At 46.1% G+C, this 18,012-nt stretch overlaps 1 protein-coding gene across 4 annotated transcripts in view; it reads right to left on the bottom strand.

The window, feature by feature from the left end:
* The window catches only part of EFCAB6 (EF-hand calcium binding domain 6), a 474,908-nt gene that overhangs the window by 438,185 nt on the left and 18,711 nt on the right, over positions 1-18,012 (bottom strand). For all 4 annotated transcript variants that reach the window (XR_004540188.1, XM_033953069.1, XM_033953071.1 and 1 more), the window contains exon 3: positions 11,823-12,043. Coding sequence is in view for 3 of the 4 variants with exons in the window: in XM_033953069.1 (XP_033808960.1) it covers positions 11,823-12,043 (221 nt within the window). In the remaining variant the exon portion in view is untranslated. The remainder of the gene's footprint in view (positions 1-11,822; positions 12,044-18,012) is intronic.

Here is an 18,012-nt window from a genome sequence, read left to right as displayed (position 1 = left end):
TCGCTGAGATAATCCCCTCCCTGGACGGGGCTTTGATCAGCCAGTCGTCCAGGTAGGGGAATACCTGAAAGCCCTGAGAGCGCAAGGCAGCTGCGACCACCACGAGGCACTTCGTGAAGACTCGAGGTGACGATGCCAGGCCAAAGGGGAGGACTCGGTATTGTAAATGAAGGTCTCCCACTTGAAAACGCAGGAACCTGCAGTGAGCGGGATGCACTGGTACATGTGTGTAGGCCTCCTTCAGATCGAGGGAGCAGAGCCAATCGCCCTCGTCGATCAGAGGGTAGAGAATCGGGAGGGAAAGCATTCGAAACTTTTCCCGCACCAGAAATTTGTTCAGGCGTCTCAAGTCTAGAATTGGGCGAAGGTCTCCCGTCTTCTTCGGTACCAGGAAGTAACGGGAGTAGAAACCTTGCCCCCGTTGGTCGGGGGAACCACCTCCACAGCCCGCAGACGAAGCAGGTCTCAAGCTTCTGAGAGAAGGAGGGGCAATTGGGCCCAATTGGGAGGGTACATACTTGGAGGGCTGTCTGGAGGAATCTCCCGAAAGTTGAGAGAGTATCCTGATGAGATCACGCCAAGGACCCATGCGTCCGACATGATTTGCTCCCAGCGAGGGTAAAAGGCTCTGAGGCGACCCCCGATGGGAAGGAGGCCTGGAACTGTGGCGGAGGGGGCCAGCCCCTATCCGCGTATCCCGTCAAAAGGACAGGGGCGGTTTAGCAGCCGCAGGTGGCTGGGACTTGGGCAGAGCCCGGTGGTGAGCTTGCGGACACCGGGGCAGAGGCCGCGAGAAAGCAGGAGTAGATTTTTGTGGGTAGCGGCGCGGAGGGGCCCTGAACGGCCTGGACGCAGACGGCTTAGGCTTAGGCCGGACCAGGGATGTAAACGAGCACTCGTGCTCAGAGAGGCGTTTCGTAGCCGCTTCGATGGTATCATCAAAAAGTTCTTTGCCCACACAGGGGAGGTTAGCCAACCGGTCCTGTAAGTTGGGGTCCATGTCGACCAGGCGCAACCAAGCCAGGCGACGCATGGCGATAGCAAAGGCCGCCACCCTGGAGGAAAGTTCGAAGCCATCATAGGCCGCATGGAATAAATGGAGGCGTAGGTTGGAGAAATCCTCCAGAAGCAGGCCAAACGCTCCTTGACGGGAGGCCGGTATGTCAGTCGCAAAGGCTCCCAACAGTCCAATGAGGTGTTTCAGGTAGGACGTGAAGGTGAAGGTGTAATTTTGCACCCTAGAGGCCATCATAGAGTTCTGGTACAGTCTCCTGCTGAACTTGTCAAGGGTCCGACCCTCCCGACCTGGGGGGACCGCCGCTGAGACTCGGGAGGGGTGAGCCTTTTTTAAGGAAGATTCCACCAACAGCGATTGGTGCGAGAGCTGTGGGTGCTCAAACCCCGGGCAGGGCACTGTACGGTATTTGGACTCCATTTTGGAGGGGACAGCCGTCGCCATATAGGGGGTCTCCAGATTCTTGATGAAAGCCTGCCGGAGTACCGGGTTGAGCGGTAGGCGAAGGGACTCTCTGGGTGGCGACGGCATATCCAGCTCCGCCAGGTACTCCTTAGAATACCTTGAGTCGGACTGAAGGTCTAAGTCAAGAGCGTGGCCCATGTCCTGGACAAAGCGAGTGAAGGAGGGGCGGGACGTTCCCGGAGCCCCGTGTGGGAACGGTGAACGAGACCTCTTTCGGGCGGAAAAGGACGGGGAGGCTTCCCTTGAATATCGAGGTTCAAGCTCCGACCCGCGCTCCGAGACCTGGGAGACACTGAAAAATGTTCCGGGGTCGAGGACCTGCGTCGTCTCGAGGAGCCCCTCAGAGACGCCGCCAGGGTACGAGGTACCGACCGATGTCGAGTCGGAGACCTGGACCCCGACTCTCTTGGCGAAAGCTTGGAACCTCGGTTCGGAGCCCCGGACCGAGGGGGAATCAGAAGAATCCGAGGGTTGGAGAGTGATAACTCCGCCACCTTCAGCGGTCCCGCACGAGGCGTCGGGAAGCGGCCCCGTAGAGTAGGGGAACTCCGGGCCTTCTTAGAAGTCCGGCGATTCGAGGGCTCGATTAGTTTAGAGCGACGCTTCGCCCCGCGGCAGTCCGTGGGGGGAGAGCGTCTCGAGCGCCTCGGCGAGGAATCCGAGGAGAATGAGATGCGGCGAGGCTGGCGCACCTTGCCCCGGGGGGGCTCGACGCGAGGCTCAGGCTGGTCCGGCACACGCGAGGTCGAGGTCGGGGCCGGTTGGAGGTGGGCCAGTGTGGCGGACAGCTCCGACGAGGTCATTGCTCAGAGCATGTCCTGAAAAACGGGCACAGACAGCATCGAGGGCATGTCCGGAGCCGCGGTGCACTCCACCGAGGGCGACCTCGATTTTGAATATTCCCGGGTGGTGGAGGCACGTCCTGAGGACTTGGAGGATTTCGCCGGGGCCGAAGGCATGGAACTTCCACCATGCGCTGCCGGTGTCCCCGAGGCTGGCTTCTTCGCCGGCGCGGAACCTGAGGAAGGAAGAGGGGACTTACCCGGAGCCGAGGACTTCTGCGTGCCCGAGGACTTCGGGGTCGAGTCTCGAGGCGGGGCTGAGGTCAAGGCCGGGGCCGAGGCCGAGGTGGAGGGCTGCTCAGCGGTGAAAAGATCCGCCATGCGGGCTTTCCTTCGACGGAGGGCCTGATTCTGGAAAGTAGCGCACTGGGGGCAAGAATCGGTTGGATGGTCGGCCCCCAGGCAGAGGATGCACCGGCGATGCGGTTCTGTGATGGAGAGAAGCTGCTCGCACCGGGTGCACTTTTTGAAACCGGTCAAAGGCCGGGACATAGAAAACGAAACCGGCCGCGGCCCACGTAGCCACGACGACCCGGAAGCCTCCAGGTCGGTTAAAACAAAGGTAACTTCGCGACTAGCAGGAAAAAACTAACAGAAAACGCGCACAGTGACTTTAATCGATAAAATAAATGAAAATTGCGGTGCTATAAGGCAGTTGGGGCAGAGCCTAAAAATACATGACTTCTAGGCTCCGCAAAAAAAAACGAACTGGAGACCACGAGGAGGGGATGCGCCCTCTAGTGGAACAGGAAGGCACGCATGCGTGGAGCAGCAGAGCAAACTTAAATCTTCAATCAAGTTTGCTTGAAAAGCTGTCCGCATCGGGGCTCCGTAGATGACGTCACCCACATGTGAGAATATCATGCCTGCTTGTCCTGGAATAACCATTATCTCCTCCTCTCTCTAAGAGATCCCACATGTTTATCCCACACTTTCTTGAATTCAGACACAGTCTCTGTATCCACCACCTTTTCTGGGATACTGTTCTACGCATCTACCATCCTTTCTGTAAAAAAGATTTCCTTAGATTACTCCTGAGCCTATTGCCTCTTAACTTTATCCTATGCCCTCTCATTCCAGAGCTTCCTTTCAAATGAGACTCAACTCACGCGCATTTATGACACGTAGGTATTTAAACATCTCTATCATATCTCCCCTCTCCTACAAATCTGTCCCCATATGCCTTATGACGAAGACTACACACCATTTTGGTAGCCTTCCTCTGGACCGACTCCATCCTTTTTATATCTTTTTGAAGTTGTGTTCTCCAGACTTGCACACACTATTCTAAATGAGTTCTCACCAGAGTACTATACAGAGACATGAATACCTCCTTTTCCTGTTGGCCATACTTCTCCCTATGCACCCTAGCCTCCTTCTAGCTTTTGCTGTCATTTTTTCAATCTGTTTGGCCACCTTAAGATCATCACATACAATCACACCCAAGTCCCGTTCTTCAGTCATGCATATAAGTTCTTCACCCCCTAAACTGTACCGTACCTTTGGGTTTTTGCAATCCAAATGCATGACCTTACATTTCTTAGCATTAAATTTAAGCTGCCAAATTTCAGACCATTCTTTAAGCTTTGCTAGGTATTTCTTCATGTTATTCACACCATCCGGGGTGTCTACTCTATTGCAGATTTTGGTATCATCCGCAAAGAGGCAAACCTTACCTGACAGCCCTTCAACAATATCGCTTATAAAAAAGTTAAAAAGAACAGGCCCAAGAACAGAACCTTGAGGCACACCACTGGTAATATCCCATTCCTCTGTTGCCATTCACTCAACCAGTTCCTGACCCAGCAAGTCACTTTGGGGCCCATCCCGAGGGAACTTAGTTTATTTATTATATGCCTGTGTGAAACACTGTCAAAGGCTTTGCTAAAATTTAAATATACCACATCTAGCACATTCCCTCTATCCAATTCTCTGGTCACCCGGTCAAAGAAATTGATTAGATTTGTCTGATAAACCTACCTCTAGTGAATCCATGTTACCTCCGGTCCTGTAATCCACCAGATTACAGAAACTTCACTATTCACTGTTTTAAAAGTGCTTCCATTAATTTGTTTACCACAGAAGTCAGACTTACTGGCCTAAAATTCCCTACTTCCACTTTTGTGAAGAGTGACCACATCCACCCTTCTCCAGTCCTCTGGTATCACTCCCAACTGTAGAGAAGCATTGAAAAGATCAGTAGTGGAGCCATCAGAACTTCACTAAGTTCCTTGAGCAACCTCAGATGTACATTAGAGAGTTGCGCGGGGACAGAAATCTCACCCGTCCCCGTCAAAGTCCCACCCGTCCCCACCCGTCCCCGTGAGGAATCCCACCCGTCCCCGCGAGGAATCCCTCCATCCCCACCCGTCCCCGCGAGGAAAACCCTCCATCCCCGCCCGTCCCTATAAACTTCAGAAATAGTTATTTCATTTAATTATGCTACTGAATTAAAGGCTCTGGTAGAAACCCATTTACAAATAAGCAAAGAGACTTTATTAATTTGGAAATATTACCGTAATTGGGAAGAACACATACTTTGTAACGGGTTTATACCAGAGCCTCTAATGTTTATAAATTTTTATCAACACAACTAATATACTACTTTATCCTGAAGCAAAAAAAAAAAAAAAAAAGAAATATAATTTTTTTCCTACCTTTGTTGCCTGGTTTCTGCTTTCCTCATGTTCTCATTCAATTCCTTCCATCCACTATCTCTCTTCTCTCTGCGTCTTCTATTTGCTCTGTTACTGTGCCTCTCCCTTTCTCCCCCCTTCCAAATTGGTCTGGCACCCATCTTCTTCCCTCTGCTCCCCCCATAGTCTGGCATCTCTGTCTTCTTCCCTGCCAGCGTCTTCGCACCACTCTCTCTTCCCCATTTCCCTTCAGCGTCTTCTCCCCACTCTCTCTTCCCCATTTCCCTTAAGCATCTACTCCCCACTCTCTCTTCCCCATTTCCCTTCACATCTTCTCCCTACTCTCTCTTCCCCATTTCCCTTCAGCATCTTCTTCCCACTCTCTCTTCCCCATTTCCTTTCAGCGTCCTTCTCCCCCATCTTCCCCATGTGCTTTCAGTGTCCTTCTCCCCCTCTGTCTTCCCCATGTCCTTTCAGCGTCCTTCTCCCCGTCTTCCCCATGTTCTTTCAGCATCCTTCTCCCCCCTCTATCTTCCCCATGTCCTTTCAGCATCCTTCTCCACCCCTTTGTCTTCCCCATGTGTTTTCAGCGTCCTTCTCCCCCCCCCTGTCTTCTCCAGTGCTTTCAGAGTCCTTCTCCCCCCTCAGTTTTACCCATTTCCCTTAAGCGTCTTTTCCTCTCCACTCCACCTTTCCTCCCTTTCTCTCTCCCTGCCCCTTACCTTCATGGCGCTTCCCCGCCCGACCGACAACAGAACAGGCACGGTCCGACAAACCTCCCTGTCCTGAATCCAGCTGCTGTAAGAAGGTAATTTAGATTCGCGGCTACAGGGCAGAGAGTTTTGTCGGACCAGGCCTGTTGTCGGTTGGTCAGTCGGGAGAAAGCGCCACAAAGGTAAGGGGTTCTGGCCGGCTCTGCACACCCTCTAAGGCTGCCCCGGGGTGGATCGCCCCCTCCCGCCCCCGCCTTGGTACGCCACTGCCTTGAATTTTTCCTACCTGCCCTGCCGCAGCACACAGTCGACCGGAAGTCTTCCCGATGTCAGCGCTGACGTCGGAGGGAGGGAGGGCTTTTCTTAAGCCCTCCCTCCGACGTCAGCACTGACATCGTGGAAGACTTCAGGGTCGGCTGTGTGATGCGGCAGGGCAGGTAGGGAAAAGAAGATGAGCCTCGTGGCTCGAGTGCATCCAGCCCTAGGGGGTGTCCCCACGGGATCCCCGCAATCCTAGGGGGCGTCCCCACGGAATCCCCGTGACCCTAGGGGGCGTCCCCACGGGATCCCCCTGACCCTGATTCCCGTCGTCCCCGTTCCCATGCAGCTCTCTAATGTACATCATCTGGCCCCCATCACTTTGCATACCTTTAATTTAGCTAGCTCCTCATGAACACAACCCTTTGAAAATCGATCAAGGTCTACCACTCCTCCCTCCCTATTCATGTTTGTCTTCTGCAGTCCTGCTGTCAGCACTTCAGCTGTGAACACAGAACAGAAATATTTGGTAAGCAATTCAGCCTTTTCTTTATCAGCTTCTATATATTTCTCCCCTTCACCTTTGAATCTCACAATGACACTTTTGCATTTCTTCCTATCACTGATATCTAAAAAATATCTTGTCTGTTTTAATGTCAGCTATTTTTTCTTCCATTTGCATCTTTGCTTTCTTGACTACTTGACCAGCCTCTCTTAACTTTTCCATATATTTTTGCCTGTCTTCCTCTTTCTGTGGTGTTTTCTGGCTTATGAAAGCTAACCTCTTAATTCTTCTCAGTACTACTTTTGAGAACCAAAGCAGCCTTCTTTTCTTTTTACTTTTACTTACTTGCCTCTCAAAAAAGTCTGTTGCCCTTAGAATAACTCCTTTCAGTTTTGCCCACTTCCATTTCTATTCCTTCCAGATGTTCCTTGAGGTAATCCCCCATCTGAACAAAGTTAGTTTTTTTAAAAGTCTAGACCTTTACTTTTGAACGAGCCCTCACTATACCCATCTTAATATTAAGCCATACCATGCAGTGATCACTGGATGCCAGATGATCATCTACTGTAATATCAGAAACACTTTCCCCATTTGTAAGCACTAAGGGCTAGATTCCCAAAGGATACTGATCGTGTCCTGACCACTTTGCGACCCAATTGTTCCCTAACCTGATTCACTAACCTTGACGCCGAGCAACCTCCGATCCATGCATGCAAATGAGGGGGAACAGTATGCAAATGTAGGCAGGCAGCAAGTCACTAAAGAAATCTGGAACACCGACTGGGCTGGCCGATCAACAAAAGAAGCGACTGCTGGGGACCAAACGCTCACGTGCTTTCCAACTGCATCTCCTGCTCTCTGCCTGGATTCTCCTGCTTTCCTGCCCTGACTCTCCTCTTGCCACCCTGCTCTCTGCCCCGACTCGCCGCCCTGCTCTCTACCCTCCAACTCTCCTGTTCTCTGCCCCAATCGCTGCTCTGCTTCTGCCCCGACTCTCCTGCTCTCTGCCCCGACTTTCCTGTTCTGTGCCCTGACTTTGCTCTCTGCCTCAATCACTGCCCTGCTTCTGCCCCGATCGCAGCCCTACTTCTGCCCTGATCGCAGCCCTGCTTCTGCCCCAATTGCCGCCCTACTTCTGCTCCAACTCGTTGCCTTGCTTCTGCCCTGACTTGCTGCCCTGACTCTCCTTGCCTTCCCCCGCAGTGCGAGCCCGTGGTTTTAACCCGAGGGTTTAAAGCGGATTAAAACCACAGGCTCGCGAAAAAGTAAAACACAAGTAAAAAGTTTTCTTTGTAGCTCTGCCTGCCACGGAGGGCCAGTGCATGCACAGACCATCCACAGATGGTCTGCGCATGCGTCGGGATCTCTGGAGAGCGATCCATGCAGTCGGTTGGGGACGTGATTCCAATCACCCGTTTCGTGAATCAGACCCCGGCCACGGATCGGATCGCTCATGGATTGGATCCGATCCGTGGCCTTAGTGAATCTAGCCCTAAGTCCAGTATGAGCCCATCCCATGTGGGTTCCTTTACCAATTGCTGGAACAGTTCTCCTGGTAGAGAATCCAAGATCTTCCTACTTCTAGAAGACCCCATAATAGGAAAACCCCAATTAACACACGGCATATTAAAATCACCTATTAGTAAAGCTTCCCCTTTTTCAGATATATTCTGAATGTCTGTTATTAAATCTCTGTCCACTTCTTCCAACTGTGAAGGAAGCCTGTATATCACACCAATGTAAATATATTTACCATTCCCTTTTTCCAAATTGTGTAGTTTTAATATGATCTTTAACATATGGTGCTACTCCCCCTCCTTTTCTTCCTACCCTGTCTTTCCTGAACGGATTATAGCCTGGTATAACTACATTCCAGTCATTGATCTCTGTGAACCACATCTCCTCGATGTGACAGAAGTCTCAGCCTGAATGCCATAAGCCAGGGTGTCTGCTTCAATGTCTAATATCCTTTTAGGACTAGCTGACCTCTTGCCTATTTGATTTCTGGGACCACAATCTTAGAAGATGCATAGGTAAAAACCTCTCATAAGTATCTAGAGAGATTTGTTTTCATGTCTGTTTGGCAGAATGGAAAAACAAAACTGAGGAGGAAAAGATTGCTGCACATGTGAAGAGCTATTCATGCTCAGAACTCTACATTAAGTCATGAACTCTGGGAGAGGTTTCAGGTTTATTTAAAAATTTGATATACCACCTTATCAAAATTCAAAGCGGTTTTACATAATATGAGAACAAACAATAAAAAGGACAAATTAAAAACAAATTACAATTAATATTACAAACAAACATTAACATACAGATATACAAGATGGAAAAGGGCAGAAATACATTTTAAATAAAGACAAAGAGAGGGAGAAGGATCAAAACAAAAGGGAGGGGAACGAAAAAATAAATAGTCAGGTACTTGTAAAATAGGTTAAAATGACTAAAAGATGGCAAGGAACAGGTTTCCATTACCGTCCTTAGAAGGACTATTGTACTCCAAATGCGTCTTTAAAAAGAAAGGCCTTCAAGTTACTTTTAAATTTATCAAGTGATGAAATTTATCTTATATAATTTGGTGCTGAGTTCCACATGGTAGAGGCCGTAACAGAAAAGATATTAGTGTGCATAGTGTTAATGTGTCTTAGAGAGGGGATGGATAGCAGGTTTTGATTAGATGAACGTAGTGTACGATGGGGGGTATGGGAGAGCTATTCTATCCCAGCAACATGAGATGATGTTGCACACTTACATGCCTGACTCAGAGGCCAATGCTGAAAGCTACCTCAGGCTGCAGCACATGGGTAATGAGTAGTCTGCGAGCTTGTAATGGGCCACACAATGTAGAAAGGGGTTTAGAGAGAACATTAAATGCATGGTAAACAAGCTATTGGCTAATCAGCTGCAATGCAGAGAAGCCAATAGCCTGTGCACAGACTGCAATGTGAGAAATTTACCATCAGGTCTAATACGGCATAGAAGGATTAAAGAGATGGTCCAACCCAAACCTCCTACCCCCGATAGCTTTCTACACTGTTCCATGGTACTCTGAACTGATCTAACCCCATCAACCTAAGCTAAAAGCCTGGTGGTCTGGTGGTCCCCTTCCTTCCTTTCCTCTGCCCCCCAGCATTAAATATCCCTGGCGTCTACTCTCTGACCTCTGTCTCCGATTTAAAGAAAAATAGTTCTCGGTGTCCAACAGCACTCTGACCCCTCTTGAAGCTGCCCCCGATACCCCAGACCTCTGTACCTAAAAAAAGACAAGAGCAATGCCTTCTTCAAAATGGCAGGATGCACCAGGTAGGGTGAGTCTACCATATAAGGTAGAAATTCCTTTATATGGCAGACAGGCTGTACCACACTGGGTGGGGCACCACCATTTTGAAAGCAGCAGCAACGGAGAAAGGAGCGAGTGGGCATTGCTCCTGCCACTATTCAAGTACAGAAGTATGGAGGCGGCTTGGCGAGGGGGTCGGGGTGCCACTAGATACCAGGGACTATTTTTTAAATGACATGAGGAAGAGAGGGAAGGTGCAACTAGACACCAGGGCAGTATTTTAATATCTTGGGGGGGGGGTTGTTACCTAGTGCTAGTCACTTCAAAGTGGGGTATACAAGGGCCACAAGGGCTTTGGTTGTTTTTTATTTTTATTTAGTTGCATCTAAAATACAAGCATATATCATGTATTAGGAAATATTTTATGAAATGTAAGCCTCTTTTCTTATGGTTGTTTTAATATTGGGGGTGGAAGCAGAGGGAACAAGCTAATTGGGCAGGAGAGAGAGCGAGATCAAGGACTGGTACAGATCACTGACAATTTTTTTTTTTTTTAATGTCCCCACTCCTATGAGTTCCTGAGCCAATTGAGGCTCAGGCACTGACAGAAAAGGTGACATTTCACAGTGAGCTGTGGATTACTGTTATGATTTTAACAAGGCAGTAATTTCCATGTTCATTACTTAGAACATGCCACAGTGCTTTGGCATTTTAAATAGAAAAAAACCCAACAGAGGAATACACACAATAGTTGAAGACAAAAAAGTCTCCCCTGACCCCATAGGAGTAGGAGGGCAGAGACGGCTGAATGAGGCTCAATTTAAATAATTAATGAAAGTGGATAAAGTCATCAGTGTCACAATTCGCAATTGGAGAATTACAACCCCTATGTGCACAGCTGCCACATTAGTAAACCCAAGGACTAAACCACAATTTTGTAATAGAGGGCACCACATCAATGTGCTAAACAGTGAAATAAAGTGAAAAACTTTTAAAATTCAAGCCGTCTCCGTTCTCCTACCTGGGGGTACACAGCGACCAGAGTTCATACAATCCTACAAAAAATCAATCAAGCTGGACTCAATGCTGAAAATCTAGAAAACGAGCATGAATATAACTTCTCTCTTCAAAAAGAAGTAGAATGTGCTCAAAGGAGCTGCGTGCTATTCGTGACCAACAGGGCTCCATTTCAGAGGTCCACTGACCCCCTTCCTCAGGAACCAGCAGTTACTGCTTGCTGAATTGAAAAAGGTCCCAGCGCACTGAGAAGAGGCAGGTTTGAAGAACAGTGCTTTTGGAGCAGTTCTTTTGCAGTACAGCCAGGCATTGAACCAGCTCTGCCACAAAGTTTTCAGCATCTGCCCTTCAGTCCTGCTTGCTGGCAAAAAATTTACCCTTTCAGAACACCTATGCTTGATATACACTATAGAATTCTGAGATGATACAGAAGAATATATAATACAGGCAGTCCTCGAATTACAAACTCCCGTCTTAAGTATGACTTGTAATTAAGAACGCAGTTGCAGCTTCATTTGGGGCTCCTATTACTAAGCCGCGTTAGCGGGGTTAACGCGCGCGACTTTTCATCACGCACTAACCCCAGCGCTGGCCAAAAACTACCACCTGCTCAAGAGGAGGCGGTAGCGGCTAGCGGGCTGGCGGTTTAGCGTGCGCTTTTACGCGCATTAAACTGCTAGCACAGCTTAGTAAAAGGAGCCCTTGATTTCACCAAGCAGTATTTCCAGTAGCTTAGATTCCTACGCTTCTCCTGCAGCAGATTCAGGAATGATTCAGGAATAGCTACATTAAGAACAGCTTGTATTTGTGAATGCTGTACCTTAGAGGGAACACTGGTTAGAACAATTGGCCATTTTGTCACCTAGAAGCAGAGGTAAGCAGCAAGAATCTTAAAATCTATAAATTCTGAGTTACATACAAATCCGACTTAAGAACAGCTTTCAAAATGTAACTCGTTCTTAACCTGGGGACTGCCTGTACACAAAAAATATATTAAATTCTGCAAAATCTAGGGATGCATATAACTGCATTGTGCTGACGCAATATTGTATTTGTATAATTTTTCTAAAACACTATTGATACCTCACCTTTGTCAGCACAGAATCAAACTGTGCTTTTGTTAAGGGTAAAAGAAAATTTTCCACCACTCTCTGGAATTCTCCTTTCGTGACTGTGAAGTTATGATCCAAGTCAAAAGTTTGAAATGCCTTTTTCAAGTCATCTTCATTGTTTGCTATTTTTTGGCAAAATATCTGTTCAATATCCGAGAAGGACAATGAGGGATCAGGGACAGACTTGACAGAATCAGCTGAAAAAATATCAAATATTATTCAATGTGTTGAAACCATAAATAATCAGTTTTTGAGGTCACAGTTTGTATCAATCTAAACTCAAAACAAAATTTTCATATTGCATTTTCTTTTAATGCTGTAAGATAATAGGCACAGTAGATGATAAGGAGAAGAATCCTTTGGCTAACCTTATTAAAGTGGTTCTCAACCTCTTGATGTATACCAGGCCTAGATTTAGGCTGAAGGAGCTACCAAGATGCCACTGCCATCTAGGGAGTGGCATACCTAGCTTATGTGACACCTGGGGTCCATCATTTTTTGACACCCCTCTCATCTATATAAAAAACATGATTTTTAGTAACAGTCCACACATCGCATAACAAGAGTGTACTTAGGAAAAGGCAGCATCTTACATACTGCAGTGAGCAGTAGAACATCAATAAACCCACTGTAAAACTAAACAAGCCAGACTAGTACAGATTAATCCTGCACAATGGCCTAGCAAGAGTGAGTGGCGTCCGGAGCGGTGGTGCCCCTCTCTCGCCCTCTTCTCCGCCCCACCCGCTCCTTCCCAACCCCCCCCCCCCCCCGCTGCACACCACTCTTCCCAACCCCCTCCCCCTGACGCACGCTCCTTCCCAACCTCCCCCTGCGATGCACCACCTTTTTAATTTTCCAGACACGAGCAACCTTACAAACTTGCTGCCAGCATCGTGTCGGCTATCCCTCTGAAGTCACTTCCTAGGTGCAGGGCCCAAAAAATGACATCAGAGAGAGGCGACACCGACAGCAAATTTGTAATGTAAATTCGTAATGCTACTTGCGCAGGGAAAATTAAAGAGGTATGAAGAAAGGGAAGGGGCATATGAGTGCGGCAGGTGGGTCAGAAAGGAGAGGGGCAGGCAGAGAGAAGACTGCGCCCAGAGCAGACAACCCTATCCCTACCCCGCACTCCCCCTTACTACCCCACTGATCCTATTTAGTCAGTACTAATAGAGATCCATGTCTTTTGTATACACAGAACACACCTTCGTCCAGTATGGAATATGTAATCACAAACTAATCCCCCTTTACAAAGCCATAATGCAGTTTTTAGCACCGGCCAAAGCTCTCTATGTAAAGACAGATATCCAAGCGACTGAAATGCAGGGCATCTGAGGGAAAGGAAGAATCAATATAAGTTGTTTTGAAAAGAACATAAGAATAGCCTTACTGGGTTAGACCAATGCTCCATCAAGCCCAGTAGCCCATTCTCACAGTGGCCAATCCAGGTCACTAGTACCTGGCCAAAACCCAAGGTGTAGCAATATTCCAAGCTAACAATATAGGGCAAGCAGTGGCTTCCCCCATGTCTTTATCAATAACAGACTATGGACTTTTCCTCCAGGAACTTGTCCAAACCTTTCTTAAAACCAGCTAAGCTATCCGCTCTTACCACATCCTCTGGCAACGCATTCCAGAGATTATTCTCTGAGTGAAAAAAAATTTCCTCCTATTGGCTTTAAAAGTATTTCTGTGTTAGTAGTAGCTGGGGACTTCAATGCTGTTATGGATCCATTGATGGATAAGAATCCTTGGAGAGTTATAAAATCATTAGGTTTGGATAATTTTGTACAATCTTGTGACTTGAAAGATATTTGGCGTATACTTCATTTTGATGGTTGGGAATTTTCGTTTTATTCTCATGTTCATAATTCCTTTTCTAGAATAGATTATATTTTCATTTCAAATCAATTAGTAAATCAAGTCACACAGGCTGCCATCGATCCAATTATTTTGTCTGATCATGGTGGGGTGTGGATTGAAATTAAAATGATAGATCAAAAAAATAATAGACCTATATGGAGATTTAATAATACATTGCTGGCTGATCCGAAATTTTGTGAGACTTTTCTATTAAAAATGAAGAATTACTTTCAAATTAATGATACAGATGAAATCTCCATAGAAGTCTTAAGGGATGCTTTTAAAGCAGGGGTGCCCAACGCGTCGATCGCGATCGACCAGTAGCTCAGGAAGGCAACTCAAGTCGATCGCACTCGTGTTGCCGTCCTGATCTACGGGCCGATCAGCCTTCCTCTCCAGTGTTCTCCCTAGGGCCTTTTAGCTGGGCGGTCCGCCCAGCTGTCATCTGCCACTGCTGAACATTAAAAAAAACCCCAAAAAAACCGGCTTGGAGATTTCAGCCCCTAGCGAACTTATGCTCCAGGCTCTAACGTGTGCGTGCAGGCTTCTCTTCTCTTCCCTCCGAAACCGGAAGTTATGCCCGGGGAGGGGGAGGGGGGGAGAAGGGAAGCCTGCACGCACATGTTGAGAGCCCTGAAGCAAGCGTTCGCTACGGGCTAAGGCGGGAGACATGTTAGTGAAGCATTTCCTCTTCTTGCTGCCGGGTCCTGCCTACTTTCTGTTTCCGCGAAGGCAGGACCCGGCAGCATTTCCCCCAACAGTTCCTCGCGATGCTGGTCGGCCGAAGCAGGGAGAGGTTGGGGCGGCGTCGGCTTTTGGGCGTGTTATTGGCATCGGCTTTCGGGCCTGTTATTGGTGGCGGTTTGGGTCCTGGTCCCCGATGGCAGTGGCAGTGTCTTGGGGGAGGGCAGGGAGAAAGAAAGAAAGAAAAAGGGCAGGCAGGGAGACAGAAGGAAAGAAGAGAAACAGAAAAAAAGGAAAGGGAGGCAGAGAGAAAGAAAGGGCAGGGAGAGAGGAAGGAAAAGTTGGGGGAGGGAATGAGGTGTGGAGGAGAGGAAGCATACAGGCTGAAAGAAGGGAAGAAAGACTGGATGCACAGTCAGAAGAAGAAAGTGCAACCAGAGACTCATGAAATCACCAGACAAGGTAGGAAAAATGATTTTATTTTAAATTTAGTGATCGAAATATGTCTCAATTTATATCTGCTGTCTATATTTTACACTAAGGTCCCCTTTTACTAAACCGCAATAGAGTTTTTTTAGCGCAGGGAGCCTATGAGCGTCGAGAGCAGCGCTGGGCATTCAGCGCAGCTCCCTGCGCTCTAAAAACTGCTATCGTGGTTTAGTAAAAAGGGAGGGGGGTATATTTGTCTATTTTTGTATGGTTATTACTGAGGTGATAGTGCATAGAGTCATCTGCTTTGACCTCTTTGAAAAACCCTGGAATAGGAATGATAATTAACATTTTCTATGTGTACAGTGTGCGTTGTATTTTTTTTAAATTTTATTGTATTTAAAAGTAGCTCGCAAGCCCAAAAAGTGTGGGCACCCCTGTTTTAAAGCATCCATGAGAGGACAAATTATTTCTTATTCGGCTTATCTTCAGAAACAGGTTAAAAAACAATTTTCTGATTTGGAAAAAGAAGTTAAATCTTTGGAAGCGAAGTTAATAGAAAAGTGGGAGTATTCTATACAACAAGATCTTTTAAAAGTCAAAGGTAAATATAATGAGATTTCATCCAAATTGATAAGGAAAAATTTATTTTCTCAGCAAGTTTTGTATTACGGAAACTCAAATAAGTCGGGAAGAATGTTGGCAAACTATCTTAAGGCGAAAAAAAGAAGAACAAAATTAGTTGCCATTAAAGATGAGAATGGTGTAGTTTATACTCAAATTGAACCGATTTTGAAACAATTTTTAAAATTTTACAAAGTTCTTTATTCTTCTGAGACTTATTTAGATAAAAGGAAAGATGGTTTAGAATTTTTGAAATTATTAGAGGGTCCAAAGATTCCTGAACACATAAAACGAAGTTTAGAAGAGCCAATATCCTTAAAAGAATTAGGAATAGCTTTGAAGTCCCTTAGAGTTGGATCCGCTCCAGATGGAGATGGTTATACGGTAGAGTTCTATAAGTCATTTCAAAATATCATATTGCCCTATTTATTAAATTTATATCAGACTCAACTAAATAAGGGGGTGTCAGGTCAAAACTGTGGAAGACAAAAGCGCGCGCCGACAACTGAGCGCAGTGCGGAGGCGCGCGCCGAAGAAAATAACTGTTTTTAGGGGCTCCGACGAGGGTGTGTGGGGTTTACTTTATACAGATCACGCCGCGTTGTGGGGGCATTCTGGGGGTTGTAACCCCCCACATTTTACTGAAAACTTCACTTTTTCCCTAAAAACAGGGAAAAAGTTAAGTTTACAGTATAATGAGGGGGGTTACAACCCCCCAAACCACCCACAACGTCGCCGCGATCTGTATTAAGTAAAGTGGGGGGCTCCCCAACAAAAACCCCCGTCGGAGCCCCTAAAAACTGTAATTTTCTTCGGCGCGCACCTCCATCTTGCACTCAGTTGTCGGCGCGCGCCTTTGTCTTCCGCGGTTTTGTCTATGAACCAAATAAGGGTTGTATCACAGGCATTATGGCGGAGTCCTTAACTATAGTTTTGCCTAAGCCAAATAAAGATCCCACTTTGGTTTCAAATTATAGGCCTATTTCTTTGATTAATGTAGATGGTAACATTTTAGCTAAGACATTAGCTATAAGATTGGCTAAAGCTCTCCCTTTCATTATAGGTATGCATCAAACAGGATTCGTTGCTCAAAGACATTCTTCTCATAACACTAGACTGGCATTCCATATGATGTATTTGACAAAAGATATCAATGATCCTGCCTTTTCTGTTTCTTTGGATGCAGAGAAAGCCTTTGATTGAGTGGAATGGACCTTCATGTATCAGGCAATGGAATGGTTTGGTATAGGTTCAGGATTTATACAAATGATACAAGCGTTGTATAGCTTCCCTGTTGCTAGAATGTATATTAATAACACTTTTTCAGAACGTTTTACTCTACAGAGGAGGGTTAGACAAGGTTGTCCCTTATCTCCTTTGCTTTTTGATATTGTTTTGGAACCTTTATTGTTAGCTATTCAACAGGTAAAGGAGATACAGGGCATTCTGCGTTCAGATAGAGAATATAATGTTTCAGCATATGCAGATGATATATTGCTTTATTTGAGAAATCCGGAATCAACCATTCCATGTTTGCTTGAATTGATAGAGAAATTTGGAAAATTTTCAGGTTACAAGATAAATTGGAATAAATCGGAAGTTCTCCCATTAAATATACATTGTATAAAAGGTTTATTTGATCCATTTTCTTTTATTTGGAAGGAAGATGGTTTAAAATACTTAGGAATTTGGATTGCAAAATCAGTGGATGAGACTATGAAAATTAATGAGAAAAATTTATTACAGAAGGTAACAGAAATGTGTGAGCAATGGAATCCTTTGCATTTATCTTGGTGGGGGAGAGTACAAATTGTAAAAATGATGATTTTGCCTGTAGTTTGTTACCAAATGGGAATGATACCAATTTTCTTTCAGGGGTCTTTTTATAAAAAGTTGAATAGGGTTTTAACAAAATTTATTTGGCTAGGTAAAATTCCTAGAATTGCTTTAGTGTCTTTGCAAAGATCAACTGTGGAGGGAGGGGTAAATTTTCCAAACTTTTATAGGTATCATCAAGCCTATTTTCTGCGTCAAGGTATGTATTGGATCCTCCCAGAGCCCACTGATAATATACCAGACTGGTTCTGGCTAGAATGGAGACTCGTGTTTCCTTTGCGTCTTGGTCATGTTGTTAGTATCCAGATGCCAAGGTTATACAAGGAACACAAAATATTTGTTGATACCTGGAAAACTTTAAGGTATATAAGTAATTTAACTCCTATTCCAATAAATAAATCAACAACACAAACGATTTGGCTAAACCCTAAGATCAAGGTCGGCGGTTTTAAAATCATCTGGAAACATTGGATGTTGGCAGGAATACGTATTTTAGAAGATGTAATAAATAATGGCAAACTGCTTGAGTTTTCATAATTGCAACATAAATTTGGATTAAATAAATCGCAATATTTTAGATGGTTGCAATTGAAGCAGGCCATTCAGGCAGGGTTCCCTGAATAGAATAGTCTTATTAATTATCATAGCCTAGAATTCATATGTTTTCAGATGGACTCTATGGGTCACCAGGCCGCAAGGTGGTATAAATTAATAGCTGAATTTGTTA

The sequence above is a fragment of the Geotrypetes seraphini genome, chromosome 7 (assembly GCF_902459505.1).
Source record: "Geotrypetes seraphini chromosome 7, aGeoSer1.1, whole genome shotgun sequence".
Taxonomy (NCBI): domain Eukaryota; kingdom Metazoa; phylum Chordata; class Amphibia; order Gymnophiona; family Dermophiidae; genus Geotrypetes; species Geotrypetes seraphini.
The sequence above is the reverse complement of the archived record's forward strand: the minus strand, read 5'-3'. Positions and strand labels throughout refer to the sequence as shown.